This window comes from Phascolarctos cinereus, unplaced genomic scaffold (genome assembly GCF_003287225.1).
Source record: "Phascolarctos cinereus isolate Bilbo 61053 unplaced genomic scaffold, phaCin_HiC Scaffold_5;HRSCAF=322, whole genome shotgun sequence".
NCBI classification, from domain to species: Eukaryota; Metazoa; Chordata; class Mammalia; order Diprotodontia; family Phascolarctidae; genus Phascolarctos; species Phascolarctos cinereus.
Genome location: NW_027555958.1, coordinates 301,039,064 through 301,061,983, shown reverse-complemented (window position 1 = coordinate 301,061,983; position 22,920 = coordinate 301,039,064). Strand labels below are relative to the sequence as shown.

Genomic DNA, 22,920 nt, shown 5'->3' with positions numbered 1-22,920 from the left:
AGTGGGTGTTTGATGTTCAGGGTGGGAATAAATGGGGCATGGGCCAAGTCTTACCTAATTTTTGTAACCTCCCCACCACCTAGCACACTGCACAGCACAGACCTTCCATGGCCAGGGATTGTTTATTCTCTCAGCTGCCTCCATCCTAGGCAGTGCCACGACCAGCCACTGTGGCGCTCCCCTCAAAGGCAAACCGGGGAACTCACTGTGGGCAGGATTGGGCTTTCTAATCCCAGAATTCTCAGTTAACTGCCAGGTGGTTATCTGTCTGTCTCTCCTGGCCCCACTCCATTAGAAAACTTAGTCAAGGGATCACCTTTTGGTGAGGTGGAGGCAGAATTGGATGACCTGAAATACGGAGACCATGCCCTTCTCCACAATCCAAACTCCAATTTCCACCCCACTGTGACAGCTCTCTCCATAAGCAGCATGTAGCTGACAACAAAAGAAGTGTAACTTGTTACTTCTAGAGGTTGATGTGGGGAGTCGGTGGGAATGAGTGATCAACAATTCAATGCAATCTGCCCTTTGCCTGGTTTGCTCTTGGCCCAATGGATTTTCCAGCCCCACTGCAAGGTCATTGTCCCCCTCAGCTCCCTTTACCTTGTATCTACACCACAATGGCCTGGAGGAGGGCCAATGTGACTATGAGGAGGACTAGTCCAAGACCAGGGCTATTTGACTAGGTCTCTGGAAGGTCCATGCTACTAGAGATCTCCACACTTCCACATAATGTCTGGCCCCTGCCTGTGGGGTTGGGCTTTCCTTTGTTCATGGCAGTGTTATCCTACCCCCAAACCTCTTCTGGGTTCCTTTGCCCCCTTCCCTCTGTCCCCTCTCCTTTTTCTTGCTTTCTTTCTCTTCCAGGGGGCTTGTCTTCCATCATCCTCTTATTCCCCTTTCCTAGCCCATCCAGCATCATTGCAATTGTGGTGATGTCTCTCCTCCTTCTACCTTGGTCTCCTCCTGACCTCTATGAGTCATCTGTCACTCCAGCCATGAGATTTCACTGCTTAAGCTACCCCATTTTACCCTGTTTCTCTTCCACCTTAGTCCAAATGGACCAGGACATCCTGCCCTGCTTCCTGAGATTGAGAAAAAGGGGCCAGTAACGCCCTTCAGATTCTCATCCCCTTGAGTTGTGTGTGTGGTGGGTGAGGGTTTGAATAATTTTCTGAATTTGACAAACATCAAGAAACATGAACATTTCCATACACAAAGAACAGAAAAAAAAAGATTACATTTGAAATCAAACCTATTATAGCTTGCATTTTTTTTAAAAAAGCTTGTATATATGTATGTATTTGTATGTTTGTATAAAGTTCAACATTTTAGTTTCAGAACTGTCTTCCTTATCTTTTCTCCTGAACCTCCTGTTTTCTTTTGTGCCTTTAAAAACTGCTTCAGTAAGCTTCTTTTCTTCCTTATTTTGGCATCACTATTAATAGTTCCACTCTTCCTCTCTCTTCCTTTAAAAACAACATATAATCCTTGTGTAACAAATAATCATAGTTAAGCAAAACAGGTTCACGTATTGGTCGTGTCCAAAAATTTATGTTTCAATCTACTTCAGTCTCCTATCTCTCCAGTCATGTGCTACCAGTTACTAGGTAGTGTACTCTGTTCATCAGACCTCTGGAGCCATTGTTTTGGCCCCAATTTTCAGATCTTTGAGATCTGCTTTTCTCTACAGTGTCATAGTTATGGTAGAAATTGTTCTTCTGGTTCTGCTCACTTCACTTTGCATTAGAGAATAGAAATCTCCCAAGGTTTCTTCTCTGAATTCATCCCTTTGTAATTCCGTAACATGCAATAATCCATAACATTAACTATCATTTATTCATCCATTTCCCAATTAATGGACACCCATTTTGTACCAAATTCCACAAATGAGTCATTTGTATTTTATAGCAACAAATGCTGCCATAAATATTTTTGGAATCCATGTCCGTTATCTCCTTTTTTAAAAAATCTCTTTAATATATAAACCTAATAGTGGCCATTTGAGTTAGAGGCTGAGATGCAGCCTGGGTCCCTGCCCAGGTTGCTTTTGCCCATATCCAACTGTTGTTTAAATTTTTTTTTTTAAATCATAAACTGAATAAAAAGCTATATACAAAAAAAAGGAATAAGGTCATCATAAAACCACGAACTTACTGTCTTGTGCATTTTAACAAAGGAACAAATTAACAGCCAATGAACACTATAGTTACTTTTGTCCTCATCCCCACCACCTGAAGCTCCCTTACCTAAGACTTAGTTTTTTCTATTTATTCTGGTTCGGTGTCACTTTGACTAGTCCTTTTCATATGTTTTGTTCTTCATATTTATCATCAGCCATTTTCCATTATATGGACACACTGATTGTTTCCATTTTTTTCCCTACCATCACAAATAAAACAACAAAATTTCCAAATGTATTGCCAATAAAAATAACCAAATGAATCTGTTTTACGTAGGTTCTTTTTTCATCTTCATGCTATGTTTAGGATAAGCCAACTAAATGCCTTTCTGCCCCACCCAACAACTAGAGGAGGAGCCTCATTTAGTCAGCCTGTAACTTTGGGGAAGTTTTATTTTCCTTTCTGGGCTTCTTTGAGACAGTGTGGCCAGGATCCGTGCTAGACCTCTCAGAGTAAACAGATTTCTGGAGCGCTGCAGTTGCTGAGTAGCGGCCACTGGTAAGCTCTTGAGGTACGGTGGGATTCAGGGAGGGAATGTCAGTGAGTTCAGGAACTGACCATCTAGTGCCCTCACTAGGGGCTGTTAAAATGATTCCTGGTGTCCTTGGAGTTAGGGAGACATCCTGGTGATTCTTGGAAATTTGACTGCAGCAGATAGAAGTTGGAAGGGAGATGTTGGAAGCGACTTCTGGGATAGCTCACAGGAATGGAGATGAGGATGCACAGGAAAAGCCATCCATGCAGGGTTCCAATAACCGGGAGAAGGAAGTGACTAATAACAAAAATGGCAAACATTTTTACAGCACTTCACATGGTTTATAGATAAGGAAGCCCAGAAAAGTTAAGTGATTTGCCCATGGTCACAACTGCTAAGTATCTGAGGGAAATTTCAAACCCAAGTCTCTTCTGACTCCAAATTCCAGCCCTCTCCCCCACACATCTCTCATTGAATCATAGCCACTGGGAGGATGTTGCGTGTGTTGGAGGGTGGCCCAGAGGAAATAGGATTTGGGGAATTAGAAGAGTCCTGAGTCATGGAGGGCAGCAGAGGAATCAAGGGTAGACTTTCTGAATGGAGGGAAGGAGTCCAAGAAAGGGAAGGAATGCTGAATCCTCCAAATCGCTATCCTAGAGAGCTGCACGGACTGGGATGGCTGGGAGGGGCAGCCTTCATTCTGAAAAGTCTATTTTATAATTGGCCAAGGGGACATTTCTGAAACTTTGGGGGCTCTGTTTGTAAACCTTTTTAGGGATAGAAAAAGAGATCTGCTCCATTTCCAGCTCCTAGCTTTTTTTTTTCTTTTTGGCTTTTTGCTGAAGCAATCAGGGTTAAGTGACTTGCCCAGGGTCACACAGCTAGTAAGTGTCAAGTGTTTGAGGCTGGATTTGAACTCAAGTCCTCCTGACTGTAAGGCCAGAGCTCTATCCACTGTGCCATCTAGCTGCCCCTCTTTTTTTTTTTTTTTGCCATCCTTTCTCTTTTACTTTCTTTTAAGGAATTACCTTTTTTATCATCTTGGCAGTAATGGATGTCCAAAGGTTAGTCAAACATTCCATGGGGCCCTGTAATCCAACTTGGGAAGGGGAGAAGAATTAGTATTTATATAGGGCCTACCACCCTGCCAGGCACAATCCTAAGTGCTTTACAATATTATCTCATCTGATCCTCACAATGAGGATGGTTGAGTACTGTTGGCACTATGAGGTTGGTACTGTTATGATCCTCATCTTACAGTTGAGGAAACAGGCAAACAGGTGAAGTGATTTACCAAGGGTCACACAGCTAGTAAGTGCTGAGGCTGAATTTAAACAGGTCTTTCTGACCCCAGGCCCAGCACTCCTAGCTGCGTAGGAGCATTTTTTTTGTGGCAGTGCGGTTGCCCTGAAGCTGGTCTCCACCAATACCCTTGCTTTTCCCCAACAGTTGCCTCACAGACAATGTCTTCCATATTTGAGATAGTCACTAGAAATGTGGTTCATGAACTAAACCGGAAGGGAGACCTAATTCCCCTTGACAGCCTCATTGACTCGGACAGATTCCACTGTTGATCTCTCTTGTGCAAAAGAAAGTGCTTCCTCCCTTTCTTTAAACCTCGGTACTTAAAGACGGGGCTTACTGTGGATGACCTTCTGGAGGCCTCTGATGAACTGGATTGTGTTTCCACAGGTCAGTATGACATGGGTGACAAGGAAAGGGGATGGGATGCTGAGACCAATCATCTGAGCTGACAGTTGTATGCCAGGCAAAGGTTTAAGACGAAAGTGAGACAGTCCCTACTTGCCAAGGATGTCACTTTCTACTGGGGGATGCAACATGTAAATATAAATATATACAAAACACACCCAAAGTGAATACTTAGGGAGAAATGGCACTAGTAAGAGGATCAGGAAAGGCCTGGAAAAGACTCACTTGAGATGAGTCTTAAAGGAAACCAGGGATTCTGAGAGGCAAAGGTGAAGAGGGGGTGCATTCCAGGTGTGGGAAATAGCCAGTGAAGAGGCATGGAGATGGGATCTGTTGAAGAGAGATAGAGGAGAGTGGTCATGGGCCAAGAATTACCATGGCAGGATATATATATTTGCATATTTTATTAATTTATTTTGATTTATCAACAATCACTTCCATATGCTTTTGAGTTGAAAATTTTTCTCCCCCTCCCTCCCCACCTCCCTCCCCAAAACGGTGCACAATCTGATACAGGTTATACATTTACATTCCTATTAAACATATTTTCACGTTAGTGAAGTTGTAAGTAAAATTTAAACTAATAGGAGGAACCCTCAGAAAGAGGAAACAAAACTCAACAGAAGAGGAAAAAAAAAGATAGCGATTCAACTTTCACAGTTATGATTACTGTCTTTTTCACCATCCTTTTTTCACCCATTTATGCTTCTCTTTCTCCTCTCTCCCTTCCCCCCCTCACCAGTACTTTGCTTTTGATCACCACCTCCTTCAGTCTCTCCTCCCTTCTATTTTCCCCTTCCCCCTCTTCCCCTTCGCCCCCACTGCTTCTTCCCTCCCTTCCATCCCCCCTCCCTTTTCTTTCCCCTTTTCCCTCCTACTGCTCACAGGGCAAGTTAGATTTCCATACCTAACTGATTATGTTATTCCCTTCTTGAGCCAAATCTGATGAGAGCAAGGTTCAAACAAAGCTCACCCCCCTCCCTTCTTTCCCTCTGCTGTAATAGGATTTTCTGTCTTTTCCTGTAATGTGATTTACCCTTGTCTGCCTCCTCCTTTCTCAGTACATTTTCTAAGATCAGACTAATCTACTTACTTGGATCCATTTAACCCACTTGATTAGATTTTTTTTTTATCATTACATCAAAGTCAACTAATATCCACCCCCTTTATGTATACTCCTTTAACATGGTGTAATAACAATACAATTCTCAAGAGTTGCAAGTGTCATCTTCCCTTGTAGGGATGTAAACAGTCCACCCTTATTAACAACATTTTGTATCTTTCTGTCCCATTTACCTTTTAATGTCTTTCTTGAATCTTGGACTTGAAGATCAATTTTTTTGTTGAGCTCTAGTCTTTTTATGAGGAAGGTTTATTTCGTTGAATATCCATCTTCTCCCTTGAAAAATCATGCTCATTTTTGCAGGGTAGTTGATCTGCAATCCAAGCTCCTTTGCCTTATGGAATATCATGTTCCATGCCCTGTGGTCTTTTAATGTAGAAGCTGCAAGGTCCTGTGTAATCCTGACTGTGGTTCCATGATATTTAAATTGTTTCTTTCTGGCTGCTTGCAGCACCTTCTCTTTCATCTGGTAATTTTGGAATTTTGCTATTATATTCCTTGGTGTTGTCAATTTGGGATCTCTTTCAGGTGGTGAGCGGTGTATTCTTTCTATGGTTATTTTACCTTCTGGTTCTAGGACTTCAGGGCAGTTTTCCTTTATGATTTCCTGAAAGATACTGTCCAGGCTCTTTTTTTCATCATGATTTTCAGGTAGTCCAATGATTTTTAAATTGTCTCTCCTGGATTGATTTTCCAGGTCGGTTGTTTTACCGATGAGGTATTTTAAGTTTTCATCCATTTTTTCATTTTTTTGTTTCTGTTTGATTCTTGCTCTCTCATAGAGTCATTAGTTTCCATTTGTCCAATTCTAGTTTTTAACAGATTGTTTTCTTCTGTTAGTTTTTGTACTTCCTTCTTCAATTGGCCAATTGTATTTTTAAGGGATTTGTTTTCTTCAGTGTACTTTTTTTCCAATTGGCCAATTGTATTTTTTAAGGACTCTTCTACCTCTCTCATTAGACTTTTAAAATCCTTCTTGAGCTCTTCTAAGAAGGCTTTTTGGGCTTCAGACCAGTTCATGTTCCCTTTTGATGTTGCAGACGTGGGTTTATTGACAATATTGGCCCCTTCAGAATTTCTGTCTTGATCTTCACTCTTCTCATAATATGAATCTATGGTACGTTTCTTTTTACTCATGGTTTCTTTATTCCCTGGCCTTTAAAGATATTGAGCTCTCCTGCTGGGGAACAGAGGGCACTGACCCAAGCTTCTTGTGTTGGGAGCCTAGGTCTTGGTCACTGGCTTTGTGTGCTGGGGCCTCTTATGTTGGCAATTGGAGGCTGTAGGGTTTTGGCAGCTTACCTTATGTTGGGCTGGAATCAGCAAGGCTGGAACTTTCAGGCAATTCTAGGTTGCCTGCTTTTCCTTTCCTTTAGTTTTCTTCAACTCCTTTAGCTCTCTTTTAGATGGGTGCTGCAGGGTGTTTATCTGCCTGGGGCCCCTTGCAGTGCTGTCTCCCTCATTTCTGCTAATGCACTGGGAGATTTCTTTGCAGTGGAGTGCCGAGGCACCTGGTGTTTTTCTGAGCTGGTTTCCACCATTTCCCCCACCCTCACTGAGGCACTCTGAGGTCCAGGTGTTGGTGTTTGCTGCTTTGCCACCTGGGCTTCAAGATCTCTTCCTGGTTGACAGTTGGAGGTTCTGACAGCTTACCTAGTGTTAGGCTGGAATCAGCAAGTCTTGGACTTTAGAAAGACTTTAGGTTGCTTTCTTCAGCTCTTTTCAGATGAATGCTGTAGGGTGCTTATCCACCTGGGGCCTTTGTAGTGCTGCTTCCCTTATTTGTGCTGAGGCACTGGGAGACCCATTTGGTGGGCTGCTGTACTGCTGCTCCCCGTCTTTCTTCTAGTTCAGGTGTTCCAGGGTTTTTTTCTGGGGTGATATTTTCTGGGTTTTCAGAGGTTGATAGGGGAGAGTGAGAGTGACTACCTTTTTATTCCGCCATCTTGGCTCCCAGAAGCAGAAGCAGGATATATTTTTGATATGAGAAAAATCAATATATGAAAACCTAAGTTAATCCCCTAAACTGACCTGGAAATAATAATAATAGCCAACATTTCTATGGCACCTACCTTGTGCCAGGCACTGTGCTAATAAGCCCTTCACAATTACTATCTCACTTGATCCTCACAACAATCGTGGGAAGTAGGTGCTATTAAAAAAGTACTTTTTTTTTTTTTGGTGAGGCAAATGTCTGAGGTCACATTTGAACACAGGTCCTCCTGACTCAAGAGCTACTGTGCCACCTAGCTGCCCCAAAAAAGGTACTTTTAGAAAAAGATGTGAATTCCATCTGTACCTAAGAATTAACACTTGAACAGCCCCAACATGTGACCATGTAGCCTCTACTTGGAGATCTCTAGTGAGGACAGACTCATGATTTCTGCTGATGACCTGTTCCACATGAGGACAGCTCCAATTGTTTGAAAGCTTTTCCTTGTAGTGAACCCAAGTCTGCCTCTGCAACATGTACCCAATTTGTGGTTCTGCCCTTTGGGACCAAGCAGGATGAGGCTTCTCCCTCCTTCATAAGACTAGGCTTCAAATACCCAAAAACTGTCATATTTTCCCTTCCAGCCAAATTTTCTCTGGGCAAAACTTTCCCCAAGTTTCTTCAAATGATCTTCATATGAAATAAAATTTCTAGTCTTTTCCCCTTCCTGATCATATTTCCTAGGCACAACCCAGTTTATCAATATCTTTTCTAAAATGGGATGACATGGACTGAATCCAACATGTCTGACTAGGATAGGGTACAGCTAAGCTATTTTGGACCCCGTGCCTTTTTTTAATGGGGGCTAAGATTGCATCTATTTTTGAGGGGCTGCTGTGTCATGCTGTTGACTCCTACTCAGCTGAGCCAATAGTCCACTGAGATGCCCAGATTGTTTTCATGGAAACTTGTCTGTCTGTCTTCCTTCCTTCCTTCCTTCCTTCCTTCCTTCCTTCCTTCCTTCCTTCCTTCCTTCCTTCCTTCCTTCCTTCCTTCCTTCCTTCCTTCCTTCCTTTCTTTCTTTCTTTCTTTCTTTCTTTCTTCCTTCCTTCCTTTCTCTCTCTCTCTTTCTTTCTTTTTTTCTTTCTTTCTCTTTTTCTTTGATTTTCCCAGTTAGAACCTGGTCTGTTGAGTTTTCTTTTTAATTTTTCCAATTATTTATTTATTTATTTTAACATAATATTTTTCCTTTTTAAATTTTGAGTTCCAAATTCTCTCCCTCCCATCCCTTCCTCCATCCAAGCATTATGGCAAACAATATGATATCCATTATACATGGAAAATCATGTAAAACATATTTCCATATTAGCCATTTTTTAAAGCAAGGAAAAAACAAATTGAGAAAATTATACATCAATTTGTACTCAGAGTTCATCAGTTCTTTTTATGAATATGAATAGCAATTGTTCATCGTGAGTCCTTTGGAATTGTCTTGGATCATTGTATTGAGAATAGTTAAGTCTTTCAGAGTTGATCATTGCTATTACTGTGCACAATCATCTTCCGGTCCTTCTCACTTCACTTTGCCTCAGTTCATATAAGTCTTGCCATGGTTTTCTGAAACCACCTCCATCATCATTTCTTATAGTGCAATAGTATTCCATCACAATAATATGCCACAACTTGTTCAGCCATTCTCCAATTGATTGGCTTCCCCTCAATTTCTAATTCTCTGCCACCATAAATATTTTTGCACATATAGGTCCTTTTCTTTTTTCTTTGATCTCTTTGGGATCAAAGTAATGGTATTGCTGGATCAAAGGGTATGTAGTCAGACCAACCTTTCCAGCCTCATTTAACATCATCCCCCTTCACACACTCTATCTTTTAGCCAAGCTGGACTGCCAGCTGGTTCATCAAATTTAAAAAGTATTCTTCCTCTCCATGCCTGGAATTCACTCCTTCCTCATCTCTGCCATTCAAATCCTTACCATACTTCTGTGCTCAGCTCAGAGGCCACTCATTTCCTTCTAGCCCATGGACTGATTCTCTGACTCTTTAGGTGCCCACATAGTTCCATCCCACTCCCACCCCCAACCACACCTGTGATTGAGTAAGAAGGGAACCTGGCAGTGAGCATCCTTGGGAAAGCAGGACTGTAGAAGAAATAGGCTGTTTCAACTGGTCCTTTCTGGAGAAAGGATAACAGCTATCTCTTGGTTCATCAGAAGCCTGTTATCTCTGCCTTCTCTTTCCTTTTCTCTCCAGAGGTGAAAGAGAAAAAGAATTATAGGATTGAGGACAATGTGGAAATGAAGATGAATATTACATTGAATGTACCCCAAGTCACATCTGTAAATGGAAAAGCTGAGTTCTCAACAGCGTGTAACCTCAAGTTAAAGTCCTGTGAGATCTCCCTGAAAGGGAAGGAGTCTTTGGTGAGGAAGGGAAGGGAGGGGAAAAGGGAGAGGTTGTTTTGGCTGGGAGGGTAGTCAGGAGTCTCTGCAGATTATACCCTGGCTGTCCATCCCCATTCTCCCTATAAGATCTGTACCCTACTTCTCCCATAGGGGAAGTGCTACAAAGAGCTACTTTGAGAATACAACAAATTTCACTGGGAATAACTACTCACTACATCTCAGGGGAGCCCTGACAGCCTGGGAGTATGAAACCTCCAGCTGGCAGGACAGCTGCAGGGTCTACAAAACCATCCCAGGGATTCAAACTGGAATTGGAAGAGGCTCTTGCTTCTTGGGAAAGGAATGGGAACCCCATTCCACTTTTCTTCTGTGCTGGCTCTCTCAGAGTGGGCCAGGCTGGTTCTAGATCATGCCCAACTCTGGAGTTGCTCCAGAAATGGCTTGGTTGGCCCCAAAGTTCTAGAAAATCTCAGGCGAAGGAGAGTCCTCAGATTGCCTTGTTCCTGTAACTAGACATCTGCCACCCTGGGCTCCTCTGCCTTCAGGATTAGCCTGGGCCTATAGGGAACTCTCAAAGGAGTCCTTGGCAAGCCCTTATGCCTCTTCCTTCTCAGAAGCTAAATTTGTTCCTAGGTAAGTGGTTTCCTAGGTAGTGGGGTGACACTAGTGAGTCAGGAGTTGCTCCGGAGGTGGAGCTCTCTCAACTCACACTCTGCCTGGTTGTCTCATTCTCTAGGAAGCTGAAGGAAGAGCAGCCTTCCCTATTTGAGGCATTAAAGAAAGCAGGAGAAAACCTGTATATGGTGATAGAAACTGTGGAGCTGGCAGAGGAACAAAAAGTGGAAAGAAAATATTTCACGGACACTTTGTTCGAATTCCTGATGGGGAAAATAAAGGTTAGAATCCTGGTGGAGGCGGGGGTAGGGGTGCGGGGGAAGACGACAGAGGGCTGAGACCTGTGGCATCCAGAGGCCTGCAATGCTCATCATGCCCTGCCCTCTATCTCTGCTCTGACCCTGTAGACATTCTCCAGCACTGCCTTCTCTGCCTCCCTTTTATCTTCACTTCTTGTCCTAGGGCCATATGAATGTCAACAGTGGGGTCACCATCCCTTCTGAGAGCGTCCTTGCCTTCAGAATAAACCTGCTGGTCTTTGATGAGAGGTGTTGTAGTAAGTAGAGGCTGTGGGAGGGGCGTTAGTGCTGTCTTATAGACTGCTCAAGGCGGAGAGATTTGGAGCGCAGGCCCGCCAAGTTACAGCTGGCGTGGGGATAAGATAGGAGGGGGATGGTGGGGAAAGAGAGACGGTGGGTCTTTAGGATTCTGGTTGTGATTCTGATCCAGACTCACCAGCGTTGTGCCCCACAGATTACTGGTGACCACTGTGGGAACTGCCCCAGTCCTTTCAATATAAAGCTACAGATGGCCCTTCTAGGGCTCTTTTGGGGAAGGAAGTGCTGAGGAAACAATCCCCTTCCAGTCTCCTATTTGGAGGCAGTTATAGGGGAGGAAGGTATACCATAGGCAGACCTGAGTTCAAATCCTACCCTAGATCCTTATTAGCCGTGTGATCCCAGGCAAATCATTTAACCTGGATGAGCCTTAGTTTCTTCATCGGCAAGATGAATCACAGGGTCATGATGTATGTTTGATTGCATGTTGTCTCCTCCATTAGATTATAAGCTTCTTGAGGGCAGGAGCTTGTCTTTTGCCTCTTTTTGTATACCGGGTGCTTAGCATGGTACCTGGCACATAGCAGGTGCTTAATAAGTGTTTATTGATTGATTGATCACAAAAATCAAGTATATCACAAATATGAACTATTCTTGTTTTCTGTCATTCTAGGAATTTCTTATTCTAATGATGAAAACTCCTTTCCTTTAGGTAAGTGCACCATTTGGACAGCTTCTCTCTACCTCTCTGTCCCCTTTCCTAGAAAGCCTAGATCAGGGGTGGGGAACCTTTGGCCTCGAGGCCACATGTGGTCCTCTAGGTCCTCAAGTGCAGCCCTTTGGCTGAATCCAAACTTCACAGAAAAGATTGTGAACAAATTTGTGAAGTTGGGATTCAGCCAAAAAACTGCACTTGAGGACCTAGAGGGCCACATGTAGCCTTGAGGCGGAAGGTCCCCCACCCCTGGCCTAGTCCCTTCCAAGTCTCTGACTCAGCTGAGCATTTCCAGGTTGGAGCAACCTCTGAATGGAGGGGGAATGAGATACACTTTGAGAGTACGTCTAGTCCTCCTCCCTAGGGCTGTCTCTGTCCCATCTGAGAACAGGAAGAAAGGCCCTGGGGCAAGTGGGCCCCAAATGAAGAAACAGGTTGAGTTGTAGTGGAAAGAACAGTCTAGGAGTCAAAAGCCCTAAGTTCAATCCCTTATCTGCCTTTTATTCAGCCGTATGACATTGGAGAAATTATTTCTTCCATCTGGGTCTAGGCTTCTATATTTTTAAAATGAAGGAGGTGAGATTAGCTGGTCCCTTTGATCTCTGTCAGTCTGTGATTCTGTGATGCCAAATTGGGGCAGAAGTAGATTAGTGACCACTCAGAATGTGACTCTCCTCTGCATGGGGGGAGTGCAAAAGGCCCCAGAGAAGCAGCCAAAGGCAGAGCCTGGTGGTAGGTCAGAAGGAGACCTTCATTTTTTAATTAGTCACAGGAAAAGGTTAGGCAGGCTGGTCAGTGCAAGCAGGAGAGAAGATGCAGGGAATCATGGTAGCCGTTTTGTGGAAAAGAGATTAACTTAGTCTGTGTGACTCCACGGGGCAGGACCAGGAGCTATGGTTGGGAGTTAGAAAGATGCCAAAATAGGCTTCATATTAGGGAAAAACAAAACAACTTCCTAACAATTAGAGCCATCCCAAAGTGGAATGGGCTGCCTTGTGAGGTGGTGAGTTTCTTCTCATTGGAGGTCTTCAGGCAGACACTGGATGAACAGACCTATCTTTTTTGATATAGTGGGGATGGATTCCTTTCAGGGATGGGTTGGCCTAGACCAGGGGTGGGGAACCTGTGGCCTCAAGGCCCCATGTGGCCCTCTAGCTCCTGAAGGGTGGTCCTTTGACTGAACAAACTTTACAGAACAAGTCCCCTTAATAAAAGGATTTATTCTGTAAAACTTGGATTCAGTCAAGAGGCTGCACCCGAGGACCTACAAGGCCATGTGTTCCTGAAGCTGCAGGTTTCTCCCCCCCTCTCTCCAGTAGAAAGAAGCTGAACAACTCTCAAAAATTCTGACTCCATCACGGAGGGGATGATAAGACTTGGCCAATACTACACAACAACGAAATACAATAAAGCTCCTATGCACGAGGGCTGAGGTGGAGACAGTTTAGTCCCTACTGTTATATCTTACCCACTGTGAGCATTATTCTTTTTTGTTACAGAAAGTGGTAGTGCCTCCAGATCAGGTAAGAACTGAGTCTACCAGCTACTGAAGGAAGTTGGGCTTCAGACCCCAAAAGGGCCATCAGCGACTCCTGCAATCCAGGGGTGGGGCAGGAAGACTGAGACCAATACCCCACCCATATGCCCTGGGGTGGTTCTCCTCGGAGACCCCAACTCCAAGGAGAGTGAGATTGGCCCCTTCCTTGGCTCTCAAAACTGAGAGGGTCAGAGCTTTCTCACTCCTCCCCTAAAGTACTCAGCCCAACGGGCTGGGATAGGGGGCCCAGTGGGTTACAGCCCCATTAGAATGAAGTGTTGGGTTGACAGCAGGAACAGAAACTGTCAAGGCTCTGAGCTTGCCCCAAAGGGGAGGATGGAGCTCTTGATGGCCTGGATTCCTGGCAGGAGGAGATGAGTTGGGGGAGGCAGCATGGTGGTGTGCTGGGGTTCTTAACCTTTGTTGTATCATGGACCAGTCTGGCGGAGCTTATGGATTCCTCAGAATGATTTTTCAAAATGTATTAAATAATATGAATAGCATTGCAAAGGAAATCAATTATATAGCACAATTCAATGATCAAAATATTTTTAAAAATCAAAAAAGTTCACAGACTCCAAGTTAAGAACCTGTGGTACTTGTGTCCCGGTTAGGGTGCTCAACTTGGAGTCAGGAAGACCTAGATTCAAATCTTGCCTCAGACCAACTTGGTGTGTGTCTCCAGGCAGGTTGCTTAACCTCTCTGGGCCTCTGTGTTGTTATCTATAAAATGAGGGGATGGGCTCAGTCTCTCAGGCCCCTTCAGGCTCTGAATCTATGATCCAATGATAAGTCAAGCAATCAAAGGGCTGAAGAGATGAATCTTCTGGCTAGGGCCCCAAGAAGAAAGTGGTCTTAGGAAAGGGGCAGGCAGGCTGGCCAGTGCCAGCTGTTCCTCAGCCCTTTTTCTTTTCTTTCTTTCTTTTTTCTTTTTTAAAAATGTCTACAGTAACTTTTTATTAATTTTTTATTAATTTATTTTGATTTATCAACAATCACTTCCATGTGCTTTTGAGTTTAAAATTTTTCTCCCCCTTCCTCCCCACCACTCTCCCCAAGACAGCACACAATCTGATATAGGCTATACATTTACACTCGTATTAAACATATTTTCACATTAGTGATGTTGTAAGTAAGAATTAGAACCAATAGGAGGAACCACCAGAAAGAGGAAACAAAACTCAACGGAAGAGAGAAAAAGATAGCAATTCAACTTCCATAGTTCTTTCTTTGGACATGGATAGCATTTTCCATCGCGAGGCCTCTGGAGATGTCTTAGATCCTTGTACTGCTGGGAAGGGTTAAGTTTATCAATATTAGTCATCGTACAGTGTGGCTGTTATTGTGTACAAAGTTCTCTTGGTTCTGCTCACGTCACTCAGCATCAGACCATACAAGTCTTCCCAGGTTTTTCTGAAGTCAGCCTGTTCATCATTTCTTATAGCATAATAGTATTCCATTCCATTCATATATCACAACTTCCTCATCCATTCCCCAATTGATAGACATCCTGTCAATTTCCAATTCTTTGCCACCACAAAAAGAGCTGCTATGAATATTTTTGTACATGTGGGTCCTTTTCCCATTTGTATGATCTCTTTGGGCTGTAGCCCTGGAAGTGCTATTGCTGGGTCAAAGGGTATGCACATTTTTATAGCTCTTTGTCAACTCAGCCCTTTTTCTCTGAATTCAGGAGGGCAGACTGAGGAACCCTCTCAGCTCCTAGAGAACTTTAGTGATCTGCAGGAGAATGTGAAGGACATGAATTGGGAGCTTCAAGACCTGACAGAAACGGAGCGGAAGGATGTACTGGCCGCGCTTATAAGTCATCTGCGGGATGGGGCACTGGGGGAAGTGGAGGAAAAGGTGAGAGGCCAGCTTGGCTAGAGAGGAGGGGGTGAGCAGCAGGGCATGTGGGCAATCCGCGGGGAGAATTTCAAAGAGCTGTTTTGTGGAGCATTTGAGAGGATCACGGAGGTATACCTTCGCTTCCTCTCATCCTTCTCTTGGCTGCTAGGTAAACATGACCCTTCTCACAGAAGAGCTAAGTGACCCTGAGGTCCCTCTCCTGAGCATCCTGTTTAATGATTGTGGGAGCTTCATGCCAAAAAGGGCTGATGCCATACTGTACTTCCTTGAGGCACTGACAGGTGAGAAAAGGGTTGGGATGGTATCCTGGGGCAGTGGCTGGGTGGGGAGTCAGGCCAGCATTTATTTGGGGACAATTAAATGGAGCTGATTGCTTCTCCCACTGCATCATTTCATAGAGGTGAAAGGTGCCACTTCTGTTGTCCCCTTTTGGCCTCCTAGAGGCTGATACTGCTGCCCTCCCACCCCAGCCTAGGCACCTTAGTGGTACATTTGGTAGAGCTCTGGGCCTGCAGTCAGGAAGACCTGAGTCTGAGTCCTGCCTCTGACACTTACTGTTTGGGTGATCCTGGATAAATCAATTAACCTCTCTCAGGCTCAGTTTCCTCATTTATAAAATGGGGATAATAATAGCCTTTACCTTATAGGATTGTTGTAAGGATCGAATCGCAAACCCTAAAGTGCTATATATGTTGTTTCAGTCGTGTCTAACTCTTGGTGATGCCATTTGGGGTTTTCTTGGCAAAGATATGCTAGTGATTTGTCATTTCCTTCTCCAGCTCATTTTACAGATGAGGAAACTGAGGCCAACAGGGTCAAGTGACTTGCCCAGGGTCTCACAGCTACAAAGTGTCTGAGGCCAGGTTTGAATTCAAGAAGATGAGTCTTCCTGGATTCCAAGCTCTGTACTCTATCTGCTGTGCCACATAGCTGCCCCTAAAGTGTTATGTAAATGCTACCTATTGTTATTATCCCAGCTGGATGACCCTATCTAGCATTTCCGGGTGCCCCTCAAGAGTTTCCTTATGTTGCTTCCCAGCCTGTAACCTAATCTGGGAAGCAAGACCCACACCCTTTTCTTCTTCATCCACCTCTGCTCTCTGTGCATAGAACTAAAAGAGTTGCAACAGAAACTGCTGGCCGTGGCTGTGGAGGAGGGACATTTGTCTGAGCTGATGAAATTGGTGAGAAAGTCTGGGCCTCCTTGGGAAAGAGCTCTGAGGCTGGGGAATGGGGAGGAGGGGTGTGGAAAAAGAGCTGCCACTGATTTTTCAAATGAAAAAGGGGCACCCCAGGTTGGTCAGAGGGAGACAGAACTCAGGACACAGCCCCTCCTGGCTGAGTCTGTCACTGGAGTGCATAGGTATGATGTAGATGGGATTCTTGTATGGGTACAGATGGGATTAGGGTCCTCTAGCATTGAGGGGACTGAAAAGATGCAGGAAAAGGGGGAAGGGGGAGATAGAGCTTGGTCTCAGTGTCTTTAAATGTGGTGGGCGTCACAGAATCTTCAAGTTGGAAATAACCTTAGAGTTGGTAATTTTTTTTTTTAACTAGGCAGTGGGGTTAAGTGACTTGCCCAGGGTCACACAGCTAGTTAGTGTTATGTGTCTGAGGCCAGATTTGAACTGAGATCCTCCTGACTCCAGGGCTGGTGCTCTATCCACTGTGCCACCTAGCTGCCCCCAGAGTTGGTCATCTTAGTCCAACTATTGCCTATATACACCATAAATACCTTTCTTCCAGGTGAAAGACATCCTACTGCAGACCTCCAAGAGTGGGCCAGCATCATTTTCTCTGAAGGCTGACTCAGTCACCCACACCCTTGTGAGAATGTGTGATACAGAATACAAGCTAGACCACAGTGTCACCTGGAACTCAGAGACATGTCATTCACTCTGTGCCCTCTATGTAGCCCTTTCTGTCCTGCTGCTATTAGCTCAAGGCCCCAGTTCTGTCCTCTGAATTTGTTTCCCAGGGCTGGGTAATTTAAATCTCAGATCAGCAGTTTGTTGATCAAAATAACTTCACATGATTTTCTTCCAAAGAAGAAAAGAAAATCACCAGAGACATGCAATATTCTATCTTATGTGCAGTAGACTGTAAGCTCCCTGAGGCTAAGGACTGTTTAATTTTTGCCTTTGTAACAAATCAGTTTCACAGAGTCTCAGAGTTGAAAGGGACTCCAGAGGTACCTAATCCAACCTGTGCCTGGAGGATATTAAATTGATTCTGTACCTTTGTTTATTGATACTATTTACAGTTAATCGATTTTGTCCTATGACGGCCCAAGTCATGGTTCCTTGTCTCTGAACTTAGTTCAGCAATTCAGCTGGCCTGTAATGAGTTAAGTTTAGAAATCCAGTTTTCCTACTAATCCCTTCTCTATTCTTGCCTCAAGGAAATCTGTGGTCCTTGAGGGATGCAGGTAGATAACCAAGGGGTTGGGTCTGCTATCTCTGATCCTGCAGTGGACTCAAACAATGAACATTTCTTAGTCACAAGAGTCCAGCTACTTCTCTGAGTTAGTTAAAAGAAAACTTGTTATCTTTTATAACTTCAGCTCCTGAAAAATTCTGTGATATTTGTTTGCTATCTTTGAAGGCCTACAAGCTGACCTGGTACATTTCCACAAGAGATATTATCTATCCTTGCCTGTCCTTGTACAGTTAACTCCCTCCTAGGAGCCAGGGCATCTGCTATCCCTGGTCCACTCTCAATGGTCTCAGGATGCAGATGGGTCCCATAAATCAATTAAGCATTCCTCTAAGACAGAGATGGATAGTTTCTAGCCCCATGTGAGCGTTAGCCCTCTCTTCTTAATATAACCAGCCATGTTGTCCTCGCTCTCATGATGCTGCTAACCCTCTAACTCACCTACCCGGTTCTGTTCTTTGTTCTATGCTTATATAAAGGAGCTGCACCTCTTTCTCAGGGTCATTGACGTCACTGACCCACTTCATCAACAGGTTCACACGTTGCTAATAAATTCATAAAGTTCAGAATTCTGTGCCTCAGTTTACCTTTGTTAAGTTCTGTTGAGAGAACCAGAACAAGAATCCTGTCTACGCTATATTCAGTGACCGCCTAGCTTTTGCTTAAAGACCTCCTGCAAGAGAGCACCCCTTAGGCAGGCATGAACAAGCATCTACTAAGTGCTTACTACATGCCAGGCACTCTGCTGAGCACTGGGGACACACTTACAAGCAAATACAACCCACAGGAGCTTATTAAGCACCGACTTTGTGTCAGAATTGTGCTATGGGTACAATGTCCAAAATGAAACAGTACCTGCCCTCAAGGAGTTTATGTTGGGGGGGGGGGAGGTGTGCTGTGGACAGAGAACATATTCGTGTATTGCACAACACTGCTAGTTAGTTGCCAGCAAAACACTGATGAGTCTGGATCAGAACCAAGACTAATATCTTAAAGATCTTCCTTCTTTCTCCCCCTCTTCCCAGTATGAAACATATATGCAAAATAAATGCAAGGTAATTTGGTGGGGAGGAGAAATGAGCAGCTGGAAGGAATAGGAAAGACCTTAGGTAGGTGGCAAAGCAAATTGAGCACTGGACCTGAAGTCAGGAAGACCTGACTTCAGATTTTGTCTCAAACACTAACTGCGTGACCCTGAGCTAGTCACTTAACCTCTGCCTCAGTTTCCCTCTCTGTAAAATGGGGATAACAATAGCACCTGTCTCCCAGAGTTGTTGTGAGGATCAAATGAGATAATATTTGGAAAGCTCTATGCAAACCTTAAGGTATTATATAAATGCTACCTGCTATTATTGTTGTTGTTGTTGTTGTTACTATTATTATTATTATTATTATTATTATTATTATTATTAAGGCAGTGACATTTGAGCTGAACTCTGAAGGAAAATAGGGACTGTAAAAGGCCTGTGAATAAGGGAGGAAAGACTTCAGTCCAGGCATGGGAGTTAGCTGGATATTTGCTCTAAATCACTGTTGTCTGGAGAAATGCAAATTGAAACAACTCTGAGGTACTTCCTCACACCTATCAGATTGGCTAACATGATAGAAAAGGAAAGTGACAAATGCTGGAGGGGATATGGAAAAATAGGGACACTGATGCATTGTTGATGGAGCTGTGAACTGATCCAGCCATTCTGGAGAACAATTTGGAACCGTGCCCAGAGGACTATAAAACTATGCTCACCCTTTGACCCAGCAATACCACTACTATGTCTGTATCCCAAAGAAATCAAAGAAAAAAGAAAAAGACTCATATGTACATAAATATTTATAGCAGCTCTTTTTGTTGTGGCAAAGAACTGGAAACTGAGGGGATGTCCATCCTTTGGGGAATGGCTGTGGTATATGATTGGGATGGAATACTACTGTGCTGTAAGAAATGATGAGAGGGATGAGTTCAGAAAAACCTGGGGAGATTTGTATGAACTGATGCAAAGTGAGGTGAGCAGAACCAGGAGAACACTGTACACAGTAACAGCAATATTATAATGATGATTAACTGTGACAGATTTAGCTACTCTGATCAATACAATGATCCACAACAGTTTCAAAGGATTCATGATGAAAAATGTATCCACCTCCAGAGAGAGAAATGATGGGCATTGAGTGCAGACTGAAACGTATGTTTTTTCTTTTTCTTTCCCAGCATAACTAATATGGAAATATGTTTTACCTGATTTCATATATATATATATATATATATGTATTGGGGATTGTACTTCTTGCTTTCTCAATGGTTGGGAGAGGGATTGGTGAAAGGGACAGAATTTGGAACTCAAAAACATTTTAAATAGTAATAAAAAATAAAATACAGCCTGCTTTTATAATCCCATGACAATCATTTCCACTGTGGCTGGAAGGCAAAGCACTTGACCTCTCCTTGATGTCCGTGGCAGCCTCTGTAAAATGACTGGCCAATCTCTCAGGGCCCTTCTAGATCTGATAATCTGTGATTCTGTGATTCTAATCTTTGTCTTTGTTATTCCCTACATAGCTTTCCTTCCAGTAGGATCCAAACTCCTCAAGAGTAGTTATTGTTTCATTTTTTGTCTATGTAGGGATTTTTTCTCCTAACTCAAGGCTTTGTCCATAGCAGTCACTTAATGTTTGTTGAATTGAATTGAATTGAATGTATTGCCCTTCACTGAAACGAGCCACTTGAACTGAATTTCTTTCCAGAGCACAAAGCGATTGGATTTTTCATCCAGTAGTAGAATGAAATTTCAAAGCTTCTCTGAATTTCCAGATTTCTTATACTATAGGCCACCATTCCTCTGTTTTCACCAGGACCAGGAGAAAAGAGAGTGAGGAATAAAATTAATAGGAGGAAATAGGAATATCTCACCACACTTTTTGGAGTGGTAAGAGTCTAGTTCATAGCACCTGGGTGGTGAACTGACAAGATGTCGAGATGAATGGGTATAATCAGTTCCTGCCACCAATGGAACTGATTTCCTTGTTTCTACTTTTATTCAGTGATACCTGCAAAGCAATACATCCTGTAGCCAATAGGTCCTAGTAAAAGTGACCCACAATTGTCTTTGCCCCATAATATCTTCTAGGTTAGTTTCTCAGGGTTCATATCTCTTAGGCCAACATATGGTACCATGCCCATGAAAAGAGAAGAAATGATAGTCTAATTATCTATTTTTCTTATTTGTGCATAAGGGAGAGTGGTCAGGAGATAATCTGATGAGTTCTTCAATCATCCTGAGAGATATCTCAAGGGCACTCTTTAGGGAGGTGGACATATGCATTGGCCCCTTGCCAAAAAAAATCACAGCATCTCTTTGATGGGCCACTTCTCTGTTTATGGTCCTATGCATAGAAGATGTGTTTACTTTTTGTTCTTCAGGACTCCCCCTTCTACTTGTGCCTTCTTCTGAAGTTCAACAAGCCATGGAGAAGGGGTTTTTCCCTTTCCCTCTTTTCTGAACAATAATGGTGACTTGCAGCAGAAAAAAACGTGGCATTGGTAGACATCTACTCTCCTGGCAGAGGACCTTCCCTCTTATTTTACTGAGAAAACTGAAGCTATTTGATGTGAGTTCCCTCCTCTTTTTCTTCATCTCAAAACCCCTCAACATCATCCCCCACTCTTTCCTGCTTTCCTCCAGTCTTCTCACCAAGGCTACTGCTCTACATGTGTGCTTGATCCCATCCCCTCCTGTCAATCATTGCCTCTCTCTTTCAAGTCTCCAACCTACCTGTTGTTTGGTTCCTTACTGCAGTCACACATGCAATTCCTTTCCTGGACTCTACCTTCTCTCAAAGTCCCAGTCACTCCAGAACTTCAGTTTCACGTCACCAGTTGCCTGTTGAACATTTCACAAAATATCCTAGACATAGCTCCAACTCAATATGTTCAAAATCCAACTCATCATCTTTTCCCAAAAACTATATTCTTTCTCAAACTTTACTATTTCTGTTGAAAGCACCACCATCTTTCTAATTCCCAGGTTTGTTACCTCAGCATCATCCTTGACTTCTTATTCCCCCCTGGATTCCACACATCCAAACAGTTGCCAAATCTTGCTATTTCTAGCTCCACAACATCTTTCATATCCAACCCCTTCTCTCTACCTTACTTACTAGCTGTCTGACCTGGGCAAGTCACTGAACTTCTATTTTCCTCAGTTTCTCATCCATTAAATGGGGACGTACAGAAGAAGGAAATGGCAAACCATTCCAGTATCTTTGCCGAGAAAAAAACCCATGGACAAAAGTCCATGGGGGTCACAGAGTTGGACACAAATGAATGACTCAACAACTATATCCATAAATATGCACATGCACACACACACATATACATATATATATATATATGTATATATATATATGAATGTAAGTGCTTGTTGCATTTCCCATTAGAATGCAAGCTTCTTGCAAGTAGGAATTGTTTCATCCATGGCATTTGTATCCCCAGAGCCTAGCACAATGCCTGGCACATAGTATGTGTTTAATAAATGCTTGTTGAGACACTTGACACTTACTAGCTGTGTGACCCTGGGCAAGTCACTTAACCCCAATTGCCTCGCCAAAAAAAAATGCTTGTTGATTGACTGATATGCTTGTGTTGAGAGGGGAAATTCAGGGATACTGTTCCTAAACCAACCTCCCAAGTAATGCTGAGGGGTGAGGAGGGGAAGGGAGAGATGGAAAATTCTCTAGGGAGCCGTGCTCCTGGGATCTAGTCTTCTAGCCAGAGAAAGGAAATTTCCTGGACAGTAGCTTCAGCAGCTTTAGGAAAAATCTCTGGGTAATTCCAAATTTAAGAGTTGAATTCAAGGATTCTGGCACCAGTCTCCAATAGGGAAAAGATCTCCCCAACTTTGTGCTCCTTGAAGAAATAAGAGGATAACCCCAAAACTGAAGGGCTAAAAGCTATCTCCCGGGGGAGGGGTGAGGCAAGAGATCTGGACGTTGCCAACCCTCGTTGCCATGGCTGTGAGTTTCTCAATCAGTGCAGGTCAGAGGTGAATGAGGAACTCTTGACCAGCAGCTCTTAAAATGTGCCACTCTGTGGCTCAGTGACTGAGTCACACAAAGTTCTGTTTTGAAGCCTGACCCCTTGAGGATATAACCCATGACCCACAACTTTCCTCCCCCTAGGAATCTGGGCTCATTTGAACTGGGGCCAGAATTCGGTAAGGCTGTTTTTTCCCCTGTCACTTTGCCCCCCCCCTGGAGTTAATCCAGGAAAATCTCCAAAATAAAGCTTAGGTTCCCTCAAATGTGAGTAACAAGGTTCCCAACACCCACACAGGCATTTAACGTCTATTATGGA

General features: G+C 43.5%; 1 protein-coding gene across 1 annotated transcript; it reads left to right on the top strand.

Moving 5' to 3' along the window:
* The first annotated feature begins 59 nt into the window (after nucleotides 1–59).
* Nucleotides 60–18,142, top strand: GSDMB (gasdermin B). Its single transcript, XM_078156024.1, is given in 11 exon segments — nucleotides 60–2,681; nucleotides 4,108–4,350; nucleotides 9,693–9,894; nucleotides 10,581–10,740; nucleotides 10,922–11,015; nucleotides 11,690–11,728; nucleotides 13,231–13,254; nucleotides 14,962–15,134; nucleotides 15,286–15,418; nucleotides 16,248–16,321; nucleotides 16,884–18,142. Coding segments are annotated over 10 exon segments (1,347 nt in total). The 5' UTR covers nucleotides 60–2,681; nucleotides 4,108–4,121; the 3' UTR covers nucleotides 17,103–18,142.
* Nucleotides 18,143–22,920: the final 4,778 nt, after the last annotated feature.